Source organism: Hemitrygon akajei, chromosome 10 (genome assembly GCF_048418815.1).
Source record: "Hemitrygon akajei chromosome 10, sHemAka1.3, whole genome shotgun sequence".
Lineage (NCBI taxonomy): Eukaryota > Metazoa > Chordata > Chondrichthyes > Myliobatiformes > Dasyatidae > Hemitrygon > Hemitrygon akajei.
Genome location: NC_133133.1, coordinates 153,619,697 through 153,636,893, shown reverse-complemented (window position 1 = coordinate 153,636,893; position 17,197 = coordinate 153,619,697). Strand labels below are relative to the sequence as shown.

At 40.6% G+C, this 17,197-nt stretch overlaps 1 protein-coding gene across 1 annotated transcript in view; it reads right to left on the bottom strand.

Annotated features, from left to right (window-relative positions):
- Positions 1-17,197, bottom strand: part of LOC140734847 (coiled-coil domain-containing protein 91-like) — a 173,289-nt gene that overhangs the window by 84,492 nt on the left and 71,600 nt on the right. Inside the window, exon 8 of the mRNA XM_073059432.1 lies at positions 3,204-3,281. Within this exon, the coding sequence (XP_072915533.1) occupies positions 3,204-3,281 (78 nt within the window). The remainder of the gene's footprint in view (positions 1-3,203; positions 3,282-17,197) is intronic.

The following is a 17,197-nucleotide window of genomic DNA, read 5'->3' as shown; positions in this document are numbered from 1 at the left end:
GCTCTAAAACCTGGGCTTCTGTACCTCCCTCTGCAACTGGAATCTTGACTTCCCCACCAGGAGAGTATAGTCTGTGCAGTCTGGAAATAACATCTCCTCCTAGCTGACGATCAACACTAACACACCTGAAGGAACCATGCTTAGCCCACTGTTCTGTTTTCTTCTACATCCACAACAACTACTGTTGACAAAAGTTTCAGATGGTGATGAAGCGGTGTACAGGAGCAAGATAGATCAACTGGTTGAGTGGTATCACCACAACAACTTTGAAGTCAACGTCAATAAGATCAAGATATTGATTGTAGATTTCAGGAAGGGGAAGTCAAAGGAACATTCACCAGCCCTCATTGAGGGATTAGCGGTGGAAAAGGTGAACAGCTTTAAGTTCCTGGTGTCAAATCTCTGAAGATCTATTCTGGACCCAACAGACTGACACAATTACAAAGGCGGCAAGACAACAGCTATATGTCATTAAGAGCTTGAGGAGACTTGATACGTTCCCAAAGACACTCGCAAATTTCTACAAATGTATCATGCAGAACATTCTAACTGGTTGCATCACCATCCAGTGTGGAGGGGCCATTGCACAGGATCAGAAATAGCAGCAGAAAGTTGTAAGCTCAGCCAGCTCCATCATGGGCACTAGCTTTCCTAGCGTCCAGAACACCTTCCAAAGGTGATGCCTCAAAAAGGCATAATTGATCATTAAGGATCCCCAACACTCAGGACATGCCCTCTTCCATTGCAACCACAAAGAATGTGGTACAGGAGCCTAAACAGACACACTTAGGAACACCTTCTTCCACTCTGTCATCAGATTTATGAATGGACAATGAATCATCAATACTACCTCAATATTTTTCCTCTCTTTTTTCACTACTTTTTTATTTATATTTTTATATATACTTCGTATTGTATAATTTAGATTTTATTATTAAGTATTGCAATGTACTGCTGCTGTAAAACAACACATTTCATGACATATACCAGTGATATTAAATCTGATTCTGTTTCTAATTCAGAAAAATCAGTTAAATTACATTATATCATGGTATTAAATTACATGTATGTTGTCTTTGATTTAGTAACTATTACTTCTTTTGCAATATATATTAGTGATCTGTAGAGTACAGTATCGATCATTTTACTTAAATACAGTAGAATGCTGCAAATATTAATATCCATTTATTCTCTATTAATTTGTACACTGTCAGGTAATGAACTTAATACCAAACAACTATCCCAAAGAGAGTTACATATAAGCAAAAAAGATCAATACACTGTAAGGATTCTTGACTGAATTTTTTTTTAAGTTAACCTTATGAAAACATTCAAAAACCAATGTTTGGCATTGATTTTAATCGTAAGTAGACAATTAAATTGATACTCAGATACACCACCAGATGGGGTACTTATGAAAACCGTATTAAACACAAACAAATGCTGGAAATAATGCCTGAGGTCGTGGACAGAATTGAATCAAGGAAAATATTCTAAACTAATCTTTAGATTTGTAATTGAGCGGAAAGATGAAATATGAAGGTAATATAAAAGAGGAAGGCAGTTTTTTTCAGATATATAAAGAGTAAAAGAGAGACTAGAGTGGATATCAGACCACTAGAAAATTATGCTAGACGTAATAATGGGGGAGCAAAGAAATGGCGGATTAACTTAAGTATTTTGTGCCAGTCTTCACTGTAAAAGATACTACTGTTGTTTCAGAAATTCAAGAGTGTCAGGGGGCTGGAGTGAGTGTTGTTGCTACGATGATGGAGAAGGTACTTAGGAAGCTGAAAAGTCTGAAGGTAGGTAAGTCACCTGGGCCAGATAAAATACGCCCAACATTCTGAAAGAAGTAGCTGAAGAGGTTGTGGAGGCATTGGTAGTGATTTTCCAGGAATCATGGATTCCGGAATGGTTCTGTGGGACTGTAAAATTGCAAAAGTCATTTCACTCTTTAAGGAGGAAGGGAGGCCAAGTTTCTGGAAAATACAAAGATAGGTGGAAGGGCACGTATGGTTTAGGAAGCAGGGAGTCTGCAGAAGGACTAAGACAGAATGGAAGAATGGGCAAAGAACTGGCAGATAGAATATAGTGTAGGAAAGCATATGGTCATGCAATTTGATAGGAGGAATTAAGGCGTAGACTATTTTCTAAACAGGAGCAAATTCAGAAATCAGAGGTGCAAAGGGACATGGGAATCCCCGTGCAGGATTCCCTAAAGTTTAGCTTGCAGCTTGAGTCATCAGTAAGGAAGACAAATGCAATCATTTGTTAGCATTCATTTTGAGAGGACTAGAATATAAAAACAAGAATGTAATGCTAACCCTTTATATGGCATTAGTCAAACCATACTTGAGAGTATTGAGAGGAGTTTTGAGCCCCTTATGTAAAAAAAAATATTGGAGATGGTCCAGTGGTGCTCAATGAAGCGATTCCCGAATCTGTGTCAGGTCTCACCTACGTAGAGGAGGCCCCACTAGGAGCCTCCTAGATGGGGAAAAAATTACACCAATGGATTTGCACATGAAGTGCTGCCTCACCCGGAAGGACTGGTTAGGGCCCTAAATGATGGTGGTGTAAAGCAAAGTCTAACTTTTAGGAAGGTTGCAGGGTTAAGTACCAGGAGGGAGATCATGGAGGTGAGAGCAGAACAAGCTAAAGGAGTTGCAGAGAAGGGAGGGAAAGAAAAGATGTGCCTGGTGGTGGGATCCCACTGGAAATATGTGAAGTTGTGGAGAATGATATTTTGGATTCAGAGGCTTCCACAGTGGTAGATGAGAACAAGGGGAATCCTGTCCTTATTATGCCGGTAAAGGATGGGATGAGGCTGGTTGTCCAGAAAATGGAAGAAATGCGGGTAAGAGCTACATTGATAACAGTGAAAGGGAAACCCCATTTTCTGAAAAGGACATCTGAGATGTCCTGGATAGGAAAGGCTCATCAAGAAAACAAATGCAGTGACAACAGGGGAGCTGAGTGATGGGAATAGCATCCTTGCAAATGACAGGGTGGCAAGGGGTGTAATCGAGTTGTTGGAATCAGTAGGTTTGTAAAAGATGTTGTTAGCAATAATTTCATTTCCCTCCACAGCTGCTGCCTGACTAGAGTTACTCGAGCATTTTCTGTATGTTGCTCCATTCCAGCATCTGCAGTCTTTCTTGTGTTTCAATTTATTTCAATTCAGCCTGAAGAATACCAACCTTAAATTCTTCAATGATAATGCTAAGAGCATCGTTGCCAGCTTTTCTAAGATCTTCTAACTGCTGTTTATGTTTTTCCTGGAAAATAATATTACAATCTGTTAATGTGTGAATTATGAACAAATGTTATTACAGCCATTATCAATGCCATAGTGATAACATTTTAATGCTGTGCAGAAATATTGCAATTTTTTGAATAATGGTAATTGAAAGCAGCACAAAATTCCTAGCTATCTACATGCTAGTACGTAACATGTTTGAGCCATTACTGAATTTCATAGTATGTAAACATAGTATATATAACTTTTCATAACGGCATGAGCTTCACTCTAATGCAATTTTACTATACTTTGATGAGGGAGCTTTTGTATGAGTGTATTAAATATTTGAATGGATACATGATCAAGACTGCAGTGCTAATGTCATCAAAAATGGATTCACAGATTAGTTGGACTGGTTATTGAGACAAAGGTGTTGCTGTTTTAATAATTAGGACACTGAGAATGAAGAAAAATTAATACCTTTGGAAAGTGGAGAACAAGTTAAGCATTGTAGTAATAAGAATTGTTTACCATGTACTCTGAAACAACTAGTAATTAACCGTGAAACATTTACAAATCAAGGTACTGTAGATATGCCATTGCTACTAACAGCTAGAGCAAATTCAGTACTCTTTGCCCACAGAACTATCCACTGAACAGAAATGTTTTTAAATTTAAAGGTAGCTTAAAATAATTTTTTCATATAATGTGCAGTTTTCACCAAAGCAATGACATACAAATCTGAATTGACGTCAAGTAAATCTGAATAAATGTATTGCATTTTAAAGCAGCTTTAAATTCCTTGGCATGAACATATCTGAGGATCTGCCCTGGAACAAGCACTAAGTGTCAACACAAAGAAGTCCCGACAGCACCTCTACTTTCTTCAAAGTTTGCGTAGATTCCGCATGTCACCAAAAACTTTGACAAACTTCTATAGATGCTTAGTGGTGAGTACCCTAACTTGTTGCATCATCACCCGGTATAGAAAGACCAATGGCCTGGAATGGAAAAGACTACAGGAAGTGGTGGATATTACCCAGTCCATCACAGGCAAAATGCTCCCCCCCCCCCCCCACCCTTCACCTCACCAATGTGTACACTTACATGGAGTACTACCACATGAAAGCATCAACCAGACTCCCAATATGCAGACCAGGCCCTCTTCTTGCTACTTCCATCAGGCAGGACATACAAGAGCCCCAGATCCCACGCCATCATGTTTAGGAACAGTTATTACCCTGAAACCATCAGGCTCCTGAACCAGCATGGATAACTTCAATCACCACTACTCTGGGCTGATTCTATCACCCACAGGCTCACTGACAAGGATTCTTTACAACTCTTGTTCTCAGTATTATTTTTTTATTTGCACAGTTTGTCCTTTTCTTGCACATTCTTTGTCAGTATTTATCTGTTTTTTTTGTGTATTTCTTTTGTATTTCCTGTCAATGTCTGCAAGAAAATGAATCAAGATCGATATGATAACATATACATGCTTTAATAATAAACTTACTTTTATGTTTAATGTGGACTGATCCATTTCATATCTTGACAATGTGGTTACTCTCCTGAGTAACCATGGCAGCAAATACCTACCTTAGGACCATGTCCATCACATGAAGATCACATACTACCCTGACTTGGAAATAACCTGCTTTCTTATCCAAATGTTGGAACTTTTGCCCTAATAACATGTTGTGAGCACCTTCACCAGAAAGGCCGCAGTGGTTCACTTTACAGGTGAGGAGATACAGGCAGTAATTGCTAGCTCCTATAAAAGAACAGAGCCATTTGGTGTGGTGGTGCTGGGAGGGAAATATTTCTCAAATCATCAGCTGTATTATGATTTTTTCCAATTCAAACATACACCCTGAAAAGCATCAAGGTAACATCTCCACAAAGGAACAGATAAAGAACAAATTGCAATTACACATTATTTTCATCACAAGGCCCTATGAAGAAATTACAGATGAGGAAAGTAGCAGAGGGAAGGAAAAAAATATGTGCCTTTCTTCCCCTTAATTTAGGAAAATAAGAATTAAATTGAATGGCTGGCTGTAAATGTAATAAATGAGAAAAAAAAAGCAAAACAGATCGTAAGAAATTGAAAGATTTAACTCACCAGCATAAAGTTTCAAATTAAAGTTTTTCAATGCAGTACCTTTTCTCTGGCTTATAAACTACATGAAGGCTAACAATAAAATTATTTTCAATCTATGCAGATGGGAAATGAAATCACATACAGCGAACATTCATTTTAACATTAATATGTCACTAAGCAACCTAATTGGCTTAACTATTGGACTCCAATACACATTTAAATGGCAGGGAACAATTCTTGGATCTTCATGACTTAGTTAAGCTAATATGCCCTAATTAACTACCCGTAACAATGACTGGAGTAATCCAAAGTTGCTACAATTGTCCCTTTAGAGTTTTCATGACTAAATTGTTAGCTTGGAGGCACAATTTAATAATATCCAGAACAAAATCAACATTTGCCAAGTTGAAACCAGATGCGTGGAAAGTGAATTCTGCTTTATTTGGGACAAGAATTTAACTTCAACAAGACAATTCAGATATGAAGAATTAAGCTCACTTGGTAAACAGGAAAAAAATAAACATGTAGTTCATAAACTGGAATACCTAGGAAACAAGAAATGAAATGACATGCTTTGCTTGCATTTTTCTCTACTTGAGAGCAGTTGCCTACCAAGTAGTGAAGTTTTGAAATTCTGGGAGGCTTAAAAAATAATCGCTCAAGTGTTCTGTCCTTCTCGTTTGCTCAAAACAATAAAATGCAATGTTCAAGACTGGAACAGCACTGCATACACTGTATATATGTAGAAGGAACAGAGATCCGGAAAAAGTGTATCCCGTACTGCCACTGTTTCCACTTTGATACGAAAGTCTTTTTTTGTAAAAAAAAAGCCAAATTAAATCCACTGTGATTCAATGTTGTAAAACAACAAAACATGAAAACTGCCAAGGGGAGGGGGTGAATATGTTTTATAGGCACTGTAACTCTGTAGCTCGGCATATTGACGCAATGAGTCAAGACATTGAGTATCAACTATGCACGGAGTTACAAAAAACTGTGAAGCAGCTGTGTGAAACAATGAGGCACTGCTAATAACAAATGTATGGTTTATCAAAAATGGAAAAGTTTATGAAGGATTCTCTTTTGTAAAAAGTTAAAAACAAATATCAATAGAGAATCAATCTAGCAACAGAGAAACATAGAAAACCTACAGCACAATACAGGCCGTTCGGCCCACAAAGCTGTGCCGAACATATCCTTACCTTAGAACTACCTAGGCTTACCCATAGCCCTCCATTTTTCTAAGCTTCATGTACCTATCTAGGAGACTCTTTTAAAAGACCCTATCGTTTCTGCCTCCACCACTGCCGCTGGCAGCCCATTCCATGCACTCACCACTCTGCGTAAAAAACTTACCCCTGACATCTCCTCTGTACCTATTTCCAAGCACCTTAAAACTATGCCCTCTCGTGCTAGCCATTTCAACCTTGGGAAAAAGCCTCTGACTATCCACACGATCAATGCCTCTCATTATCTTGTACACCTCTATCACGTCACCTCTCATCCTCCGTTGCTCCAAGGAGAAAAGGCCCAGTTCACTCAACCTATTCTCATAAGGCATGCTCCCCAATCCAGGCAACATCCTTGTAAATCTCCTCTGCACCCTTTCTATGGTTTCCACATCCTTCCTGTAGTGAGGCGGCCAGAACTGAGCACAGTATTCCAGTGGGGTCTGACCAGGGTCCTATATAGCTGTAACTCTCGGCTCCTAAATTCAATTCTACGATTGATGAAGGCCAATGCACCATATGCCTTCTTAACCACAAAGTCAACCTGCACAGCTGCTTTGAGTGTCCTACTGACTCGGACCCCAAGATCCCTCTGATCCTCCACACTGCCAAGAATCTTACCATTAATGCTATATTCTGCCATCATATTTGACCTACCAAAATGAACCACTTCACACTTATTTGGGTTGAACACCTTCTGCCACTTCTCAGACCAGTTTTGCATCCTATCAATGTCCCACTGCAACCTCTGACAGCCCTCCACACTATCCAGAACAATCCACAATCTGACAAGCTCAAAATGTATACTGAGGATAAAAGTATTCAGGTTAGGAACATGATTGTTTGTGCAACAGATGGAGCCATGCTGGTTCAGTGGCATTTATGAAAAAAGACATTCCAAGTCTGTTTGCAATCCATTGTGTAATTCATTGTCAACACCTCACAACCAAAAGCCTCAGTGAGCGACTTGTTTTTTAAAGCATGCCTCTTGTAATATCTGTTATCAACAAAATTAAGGCTCATTCATTAAATAGCAGAATATTTTGCCAGCTATGCCAATATAACAATGAAGAGTTTGAACACTTGCTTCTTCACAATGAAGTGCATTGGCTGTCAAAAGGCTGCTGCTTAAAACATTTCTCTGATCTTTTTGATATTGTGGTTAAACTTTTGCACAAAGTCAACAAGAGCTTGGGAAACAAAATTGAATGCCTTAATGGAGATGTGGCATACCTAGCTGATCTGTATGACAAAGTGAACATTGTAAATACAAAACTATAGCATAAGAATTTCAATTTAATCCAGGCATAAAGTGCAGTGTCCACTTTCATTGGAAAATTGGAAATAGGTTCTTCTTGAGACCTTTTGTAACTAAACACTTTTGCATGTTAATCCAATCCCTATTAAAAAAAGGACTTTGAAATCATGGCAAAGAGGAAGGATTTTTTTTAAGTGTGATTTGTTTTCAATTCAATAGTTAAAATCAACTAATGTTACAATTTGCGAAGCAACGCACACACAAAATGGTGGAGGAACTCAGCAGGTCAAGCAGCATCTATGGAAATAAGTCAACAGTCAATATTTCAGGCTGAGATAGTTCAACAGCACTAGAATTATCTTACTCTTATTAAGTGCCATGTACCTTTTATTTCACCTTTTTTATGAATGATGTAACTCATTGCTAGCAGAAATACATGGATAAATTAGTTTATTACAGTTCCATTAATGACCTGTAAATATAACATATGCACCTGAAGAATGTCATTGTTTAAGCAGGAAATGAAAAAAAATTCCTATGGGCAATTCTCCATTTCAACACACTGTTAGAGCTTCAATGAACAATGAAAAAGTAGATATTCCCAAAACACAGTAAAAGAAAACATTTTTAAAGAATGTTTTAGACTGCCAAAAATGAGCTTCTATGTGCCTTGTATATGAGCTCTTAACCTAACTTCCATTGGGGTTCCCAATATAAGCCATCCCCTGGTTACTAATGCCCTGACTTACGGACACACCTACATGTAAATGAGTTCCTAATTATTAAATCCAAAAGTCCTACACATGTACATACACAAAGCAGAATTAGTTTCCTCCCTCTCTCTCCCTCACCACTTTTTGTAATTGTTCTTATGCACTTTCGATGCCATTCATTACAATATTGTGAAGGTATGTTGACCATATTGAATAACTTTTATTGATTTTCTTACAAAAGGAAAAATCGATTCATGAACACCTGCAAAAACAGAACCCATTTATTATTTGAGGTTGTTGTGAATGTTATTTTTATTTCAAGCATTATTTAACATTATGAGGTTTGTAAACACAGATACACAGACACTATTTTCTATAATTCTGTAATATGAAGGGGGAAGTGCATATGAAGCATGTTACTTCAAAAAAAATCCTTTGGGGCTGTTCATAAGCACATATAATTAAGTATAAAGTTTCTCCAATAAATATTATGTAAAGCTGGAAGCTTACAGTATATGTCTTAAAACTTTCACCTTAATTAAAGAATGCTGTCACAAGGATAGGAATGGCTGCTGGATGATCCAGGATTTAGATGTTTCAAAAGGGACAGGGAGGGAAGTAGCATTGCTAATCAAGGATAGTTGCACAGCTGCAGAAAAGGAGGATGTCGTGGAGGGATCAGTGGGGGTGAAAGTCAGAAAACGGAAAGAAGCAAGCACCCTATCAGGGCATTTGCTATACACCCCTCCCCAATGCAACAGAGACAGGATCAGGAGGCAGATTTTGGAAAGATGCAAAATAAGAGGGTTATTGTCATGGGTGATTTCAACTTCAAAGGTGAATTATGATGCTATTAGGCAGGCACTTGGAGGCATAAATTGGGAACAATTGTACAACAGAAATGTGGATGTTATTTAGGGAGCACTTGCATGGTTTTCTGGATAAGTCTGTTCCATTGTAGCAGGGAAAGGATGGTTGGATGAACGAATCATGGTTGATAACAGATGTGGAATATCTAATCAAAAGGAAGAAGCTTAAGAAGAGATTTAGGAGAGCTAGAAGTTCACGAGAAGGCCTTGGTGAGTCAGATTAAGGAAAACCCCAAGACATTCTACACATAGTGTAGGAAGAGGGTAGGACCAATCAGGGATAAAAGAGTAATCAAGTGCCTGGAGTTGGAGTAGGTAGGGGAGGTCCTTTGCTTCAGTATTTACCAGTGAGAGGGTGTGGATGTATGTGAAAACAGTGTAGAACAGGCTAATATGCTGGAACACGTCAACTTTAAGAAAGAGGATGTGCTGGTACTTTTGAAAAACATAATAGACCTGATCTTTGTAGCACACCACAAACACGCTCACAATCCAAGAAAGAAACCTCAGCCATCACCGTCTGCTTCCTACCACTGAGCCAATTTTGAATCCAATCTGCTATCTCCCCTTGGATCCCATGTGATCTAAGCTTCTAGACTAGCCTGCCACGTGGATCTTTGTCAAAGATCTTACTTAAGTCCATACAGACAACATTATCCTACCTTTATCTATCCTCTTCATTACCTCCTTTAAGAACTCCAACAGATTTATCAGACACAACTTCCCATGTAAAAAGCATGCTGAATGTCCCAAACTGGACTGTTTATCCAAACATTGGTAGATCCTTTCCCTCAAAATCCCCTCCAGCAATTTACCCACCACTGATGTAGATTCACAAACCTGTAGTTTTCTGGCTTGTTTTTGCTACCCTTTTAAATAACGGTACCACATTAGCCACTCTCCAGTCTTTCTGAACCTCACCTGTGATCAGAGACGAAATAAGAATCTCTGCAAAGGTCCCCACAATTTCTTCTCGAGCTTCCTACAAGGTCCAAGGATGCACCAGATGAGGCCCAGAGGATTTACCTACCTTAATGCACTTTAAAGCCATCAATCCCTCCCCCCTGTTAAATTGTATGTGGTCCAAGACAACATCACTCATTTCCTTAACTTCCATAATTTTCTCCTCAGTAAAAGCTGAGAAGAAAAATTAATTAAAAATCTTACTCATTTCTTTTGGTTTTACATACAGATGGCCATGTCTTGAAAGAGACCATTCTCTCCCAAGCTACCCATTTACTCTTAACATATAATCTCTTGGGATTTTGCTTCACCTTACCTGCTAGATTCTTCTCATATCCTCTTTCTGCCCCCTAACTTTTCTCTCAAGTACACCCTTACATTTCTTGTAGTTATCAAGAGAAACTAGTTAGTTTCCAATTGCTTATGTACAACAGATGACTCGCTGCTTCTCTTCAGCAGAGCCTCAGTACGTTTCATCAACCAGTGTTCCCCCGCCATCCTTGCTCTTCACCTTAACAGAAACATGCAGGCCCTGAACTCTTGACATAACATCCTTGAAGGCCTTCCATTTAGCAGACACTCCTTTCCATGCAAACAATTTCAGCCAATCAGCACTGCAAGGTTCTACCTATTGGCTCCAAAGTTTAGCAAGATAACTATCAGAAAATTATGTTGAGAAATACAAACACATACAAATTCCCAGAGTTATCCATAGCGTTAATAAAGGATTATGTAGATCATGCAGATAATGAATTGTCATCTGGTAGCAAAAGTCAGCTGAAAAATTGATGCCAAGATAAGTGTGCAACGTATAGAAAATTTGTCATGGGACAGTAATCTAGTTTCACCTTAAGTCATTGACAACAAGTGCAAAAGTGGTTTGTTACAGATACTCCGCTGCATCCATTTGTTTACTTCATTGTGCTAATCCACAAATTCATCTTAAAGATATATTGATTATTTTCAGATTTATCTTATTGTATTTGGAAATTTTATCAGTACCTTGTTTTAACATGGAGTGCAAATGTTAATTGAAATAAAAAGCAATAACTTTGGAAATTCCTCTGTTAAACTCGTGAAGAATGTAAAGACAGAAAATACTGGAAATACTCCACAGGTCCGGAATGCTTGTGAAGACTGAAACAGGGTTAACGTTACAGGTCAATGCCTTTTCAGATTCTCAAATGCTGCTTATCAGCATGCTATTTCAGCATTTTAGTTCCTTACTATTCAACTTTTGATAAAAGATAAAAAGGTTAATGTTTTTGGTTAAAATTATCAAATAAATAAAGTCTTTAGAAGGGGGTCGAGAGAAATTAGATTGTTGCATGAAAGTGTTGCCAAGGTTAAAGATCAGCAATGATTTTCTGAATCGTAGAGAAGAAATTAAAATCCAAAATCACCTGCACATGCTTCTATTCCTTAAGAGCTATCACAATAACATTTTACAGTTCTATTTGAATTCAGCTCTAGACAATAATCGTTTTCAGATTTTAATAAAATTGTATTGTATTTTTGTAACCAAAAGTAAAAATTGGTCCAGCCTTGAAAACACATATGTTCAATAGCTTAGAGCTAGAAAGCAACTAAAGTGTGCACAAGTCCCCAGAGAGCAGCTTAGAATTCCAAACGACAAAAAGAGAATTCTAATGGAAATTGGTAGCAGCCAGGTGCAGCACAGATTATGGAGAGAAAGTGGAGGAGAAAAAAATCACAATGCAAAGCATTACCCAAAGTGAAGGATTAATAAAATGATTTAAAAAAATAAGAAAATGAGATTAAAGGAGGTTACCCACACAGAATGCTGGTGGAACGTAGCAGGCCAGGCAGCATCTATAGGAAGAAGTACAGTCAACGTTTTGGGCAGAGACCCTTCATCAGGACTAACTGAAAGAAAAGATAGTAAGAGATTTGAAAGTGGGAGGGGAGGGGGAAATGCGAAATGATAGCAGAAGACAGGAGGGGGAGGGATGAAGCTAAGAGCTGGAAAGTTGATTGGCAAAAGGGATACAGAGCTGGAGAAGGGAAAGGATCATGGGACAGGAGGCCTAAGGAGAAAGAAAGGGGGAGGGGAGCACCAGAGGGAGATGGAGAGCAGGCAAGGAGTGATTGTGAGAGGGGCAGAGAGAGAAAGGGGGGGGAGAGAGAAAGGATAGATAGATAGATAGATAGATAGATAGATAGATAGATAGATAGATAGATAGATAGATAGATAGATAGATAGATAGATAGATAGATAGATAGATAGATAGATAGATAGATAGATAGATAGATAGATAGATAGATAGATAGAAGAGAGAGACAGACAAATAAGGGATGGGGTAAGAAGGGGAGGAGGGACATTAACGGAAGTTAGAGAAATCAGTGTTCATGCCATCGGGTTGAAGGCTACCCAGGCGGAATATAAGGTGTTCCTCCAACCTGAGGGTGGCTTCATCTTGACAGTAGAGGAGACCATGGATAGACATATCAGAATGTGAATGGAACGTGGAATTAAAATGTGTGGCCACCGGGAGATCCTGCTTTCTCTGGCGGACAGAGCATAGGTGTTCAGTGAAACGGTCTCCCAGTCGCGTCGGGTCTCACCAATATATAAAAGACCACACCGGGAGCACCGGACGCAGTATACCACACCAGCCAACTCACAGGTGAAGTGTCGCCTCACCTGGAAGGACTGTCTGGGGCCCTGAATGGTGGTGAGGGAGGAAGTGTAAGGGCAGGTGTAGCACTTGTTCCACTTACAAGGATGAGTGCCAGGAGGGAGATCGGTGGGAAGGGTTGGGGGGGGACGAATGGTCAAGGGAGTCGCATAGGGAGCGATCCCTGCGAAAAGCAGGAAGGGGGGAGGGAAAGATGTGCTTGGTAGTGGGATCCCGTTGGAGTGGCGTTAGTTTCTGAGAATTATATGTTGGACCCAGAGGCTGGTGGGGTCTCCCAGCCGGTGTAGGTGAGGACAAGGGGGACCCTATCCCGAGAAGGGTGGCGGGAGGATGGGGTGAGAGCAGATGTGCGTGAAATGGGAGAGATGCGTTTGAGAGCAGAGTTGATGGTGGAGGAAGGGAAGCCCCTTTCTTTAAAAAAGGAAGACATCTCCTTCGTCCTGGAATGAAAAGCCTCATCCTGAGAGCAGATGCAGCGGAGACAGAGGAATTGCGAGAAGGGGATGGCATTTTTGCAAGAGACAGGGTGGGAAGAGGAATAGTCCAGGTAGCTGTGAGAGTCCATAGGCTTATATTAGATGGAGACAGAAAGAGCAAGAAAGGGGAGGGAGGTGTCGGAAATGGACCAGGTAAATTTGAGGGCAGAGTGAAAGTTGGAGACAAAGTTAATGAAGTCAACAAGCTCAGCATGCATGCAGGGGGCAGCGCCAATGCAGTCGTCGATGTAACGAAGGAAAAGTGGGGGGGCGGATACCCGTAGAGGCTTGGCACATGGACCGTTCCACAAAGCCAACAAAAAGGCAGGCATAGCTGTGACCCATACAGGTGCCCACAGCTACACCTTTGCTTTGGAGGAAATGGGAGGTGCCAAAGGAGAAATTATTGAGAGTAAGTAATTCCGCTAGACAGAGGAGAGTGGTGGTAGAGGGGAACTGGTAAGGTCTGGAATCCAAAAAGAAGCGGAGAGCTTTGAGACCTTCCTGGTGGGGGATGGAGATATATAGGGACTGGACGTCCATGGTGAAAATAAGGTGCTGGGGACAGGGAACTTAAAACCAGTGAAAAAATTCAAAGCATGAGAAGTGTCACAAACATAGGTGGGAAGTGATTGAACAAGGGGGGTTAAAACAATGTCGAGGTATGCAGAAATGAGTTCGGTGGGGCAGGAGCAAGCTGAGACAATGGGTCAAGCAGGTTTGTGGATCTTGGGTAGGAGATAGAAATGGGAAGTGTGGGGTGTGGGAACTATGAGGTTGGTGGCAGTGGATGGGAGATCCCCAGAGCTGATAAGGTTGGTGATGGTGTGGGAGACAATGGCCTGGTGCTCCTTGGTAGGGTCATGATCGAGGGGTAAATAAGAGGAGGTATCAGCGAGTTGTTGCTGTGCCTCGGCCAGGTAGAAGTCAGTACGCCAGACTACAACAGCACCCCTCTTATCAGCGGGTTTTGTAGTAAGGTTGGGATTGGTGTGGAGGGAGTGGAGAGCAGAGCGTTCGAAAGGAGTGAGGTTGGAATTGGAACAAGGTGTGGTGAAGTCGAGATGGTTGATGTCCCGTCGGCAATTAGCAATAAAGAGATCCAGAGCAGGCAAAAGACCAGAACAGGGTGTCCATGAAGAGGAGGAGAGTTGAAGACAGGAGGAGAGGTCATTGGTGGGGGTGGGAGAGTCCTTGCCTAAGAAGTAGGTTCAAAGACGGAGCCGGCAGAAGAAGAGTTCAGCGTCATGGTGCACGCAGAACTCGCTGAGGTGTGGGCGCAGGGGTACAAAGGTAAGGCCCTTGTTGAGGACAGAGCGCTCTGCATCAGAGAGTTGAAGGTCGGAGGGGATGGTAAAGACCCAGCACGGATGAGAGCTGGGATCAGAGGGGGGAGGAAGGCTGATAGTGTCAGTGGAGAGGGGAGAATTGGTATGGGAGGAAGATGGAGCCTCTGCGGGCCCAGGAGCTGACGATGGGATCTGAGGGAGAGGAGAGTGCAGAGTGGTGGTGGGGGAAGGGAAGACAGGAGTCGCAATCGTAGCATGCAAAGACCCCGCCTGGAGTTCAAGGCTGGAGTCGCAGTTGGAGGCTGTGCAATTGCTTTGAAGGTGTTCATGGTCATTGGAACCTGCACTGATGGCGCTGGAGTCCAGGTTTTGAATATGCCCTGGGTTGCTGGGGCAGCTGAGATCGACGGCGGGAGCCGTGATCTGAAGTTCATGCCTGCTAGTGGCGGAGCCAGCAGGCTCTGGGGTCTGCAGATGAAAGATCTTGTGATCCTTGCTTAACATGACAAAGTCAAAGAAACGGCGATTGCACACATGGATCCGACGGAGGATGAAATAACGAACAGGTCTATTACAAACGGCGAAGAAAGTGTCCCAGAGGCATGGAATAGACTGTGATAGGGACTCCAGGTACCTCCTCATGGCGGAGAGTGTCACCCTTAGAGCTCGACGGGGGAAACAACAGGAGGCAGAGTCAATTAAATGTGAGTACCTGGGATCCTCAGAAGATCTAAATTGAGAAGCTCAACAGACAGACAGACATACTTGATTGATCCCAAGGGAAATTGGGTTTTGTTACAGTCGCACCAACCAAGGATAGTGTAGAAATATAGCAATATAAAACCATAAATAATTAAGTAATAATAAGTAAATTATGCCAAGTGGAAATAAGTCCAGGACCAGCCAATTGGCTCAGGGTGTCTGACACTCTAAGGGAGGAGTTGCAAAGTTTGATGGCCACAGGCAGGAATGACTTCCTATGATGCTCAGTGTTGCATCTCGGTGGAATGAGTCTCTGACTGAATGTACTCCTGTGCTTAACCAGTACATTATGGAGTATGGAAAGCGAATCCTGAAGCCAACTGGACTATGTTGGTGGTGGAGACACGTTCCAAGGAAAGATATATGGCTGTAGTAACAGATCTGGGTCAGGGTGTGGTCAAAAAGTTGAAGGGCCAAAGAAATTATAGATGGGGAGCAGTGAGAGGGGAGGGAGTGTTGTAGATGAAGGGCCTGAAGCATTGTTGAAGATCTGAACCATCCATTCCACAATATCTTTGGCCCTCTACCATCAGGACTAGGATGGCCAGACAGGGTATCAGCTTCTTCCCTCAGGCTATGACTAATGTATTACCCTGCCACCACCAAGGTTCTGTCACTAGAACAGCAAGCTGTTTACCTGCGCACAACATGCATTTTGAATTATATTTTATTAACTTATGGTAATATTTTGTTTTACATGCTGCATGTGATGTATCCTTTGAGGGTGCCAAAGGAGGTTTCTTTCTTTCTACAGATTTACAAACAAATTGGCATGCTACAAGATATACAACCATACCCACTGATGTACAGCAAAGATTTCAATACAATATTAAATAGAATCTTATAAAAAAGTTATCTATTGGGTAGTCATTCAGCTCAAGAAATTAATGAAATAAGTTAAACAGCATTAAAGGTATCTTCAGTCTTGAAGGAATAAACTCATCAAAAAAAAAACCACAGGTTATTGAAAGAAGCACTTCGCATTTCATTGTTTGGCAGCAAGCCATAGATGCTCATACATTTAAGTACTTCATTTGATTTTTTTTTAAAGAGACATCGTTATATGATGTTGTAAGCTCACTCTCAAAATTGCAACTATTACTATTATCCATGGAAGTTCAGTGGTTTGAACTTCGAATCATGAGTATTTCATACATTTATATTTTATTATAGGAGAGACTAAATCTGTCAGTTTTTAACTCATTTCAAATTTATTTTGAGGATGTCACAAAGCTAGATAGTAATATTAATGGGGTTAGTTGAAGTAGGCTGGTGAGTGACTCACCATATTAATTTTGACTATATTTTGGTAAATCGGATTACCCTGTATACCTCAGACTTTAGATACAATATGGAGTCATGTCATCTTCAGAAATTCTCTTATGACTCAGCAAAAGTCGGGTGTATAAAGGGAGGACAGACAGACAGACATACTTTATTGATCCCGAGGGAAACTGGGTTTTGTTACAGTCACACCAACCAAGAATAGTGTAGAAATATAGCAATATAAAACCATAAATAATTAAATAATAATAAGTGAAATATTCCAAGTGGAAATAAGTCCAGGACTAGCCTATTCACTCAGGGTGTCTGACACTCTGAGGGAGGAGTTGTAAAGTTTGATGGCCAC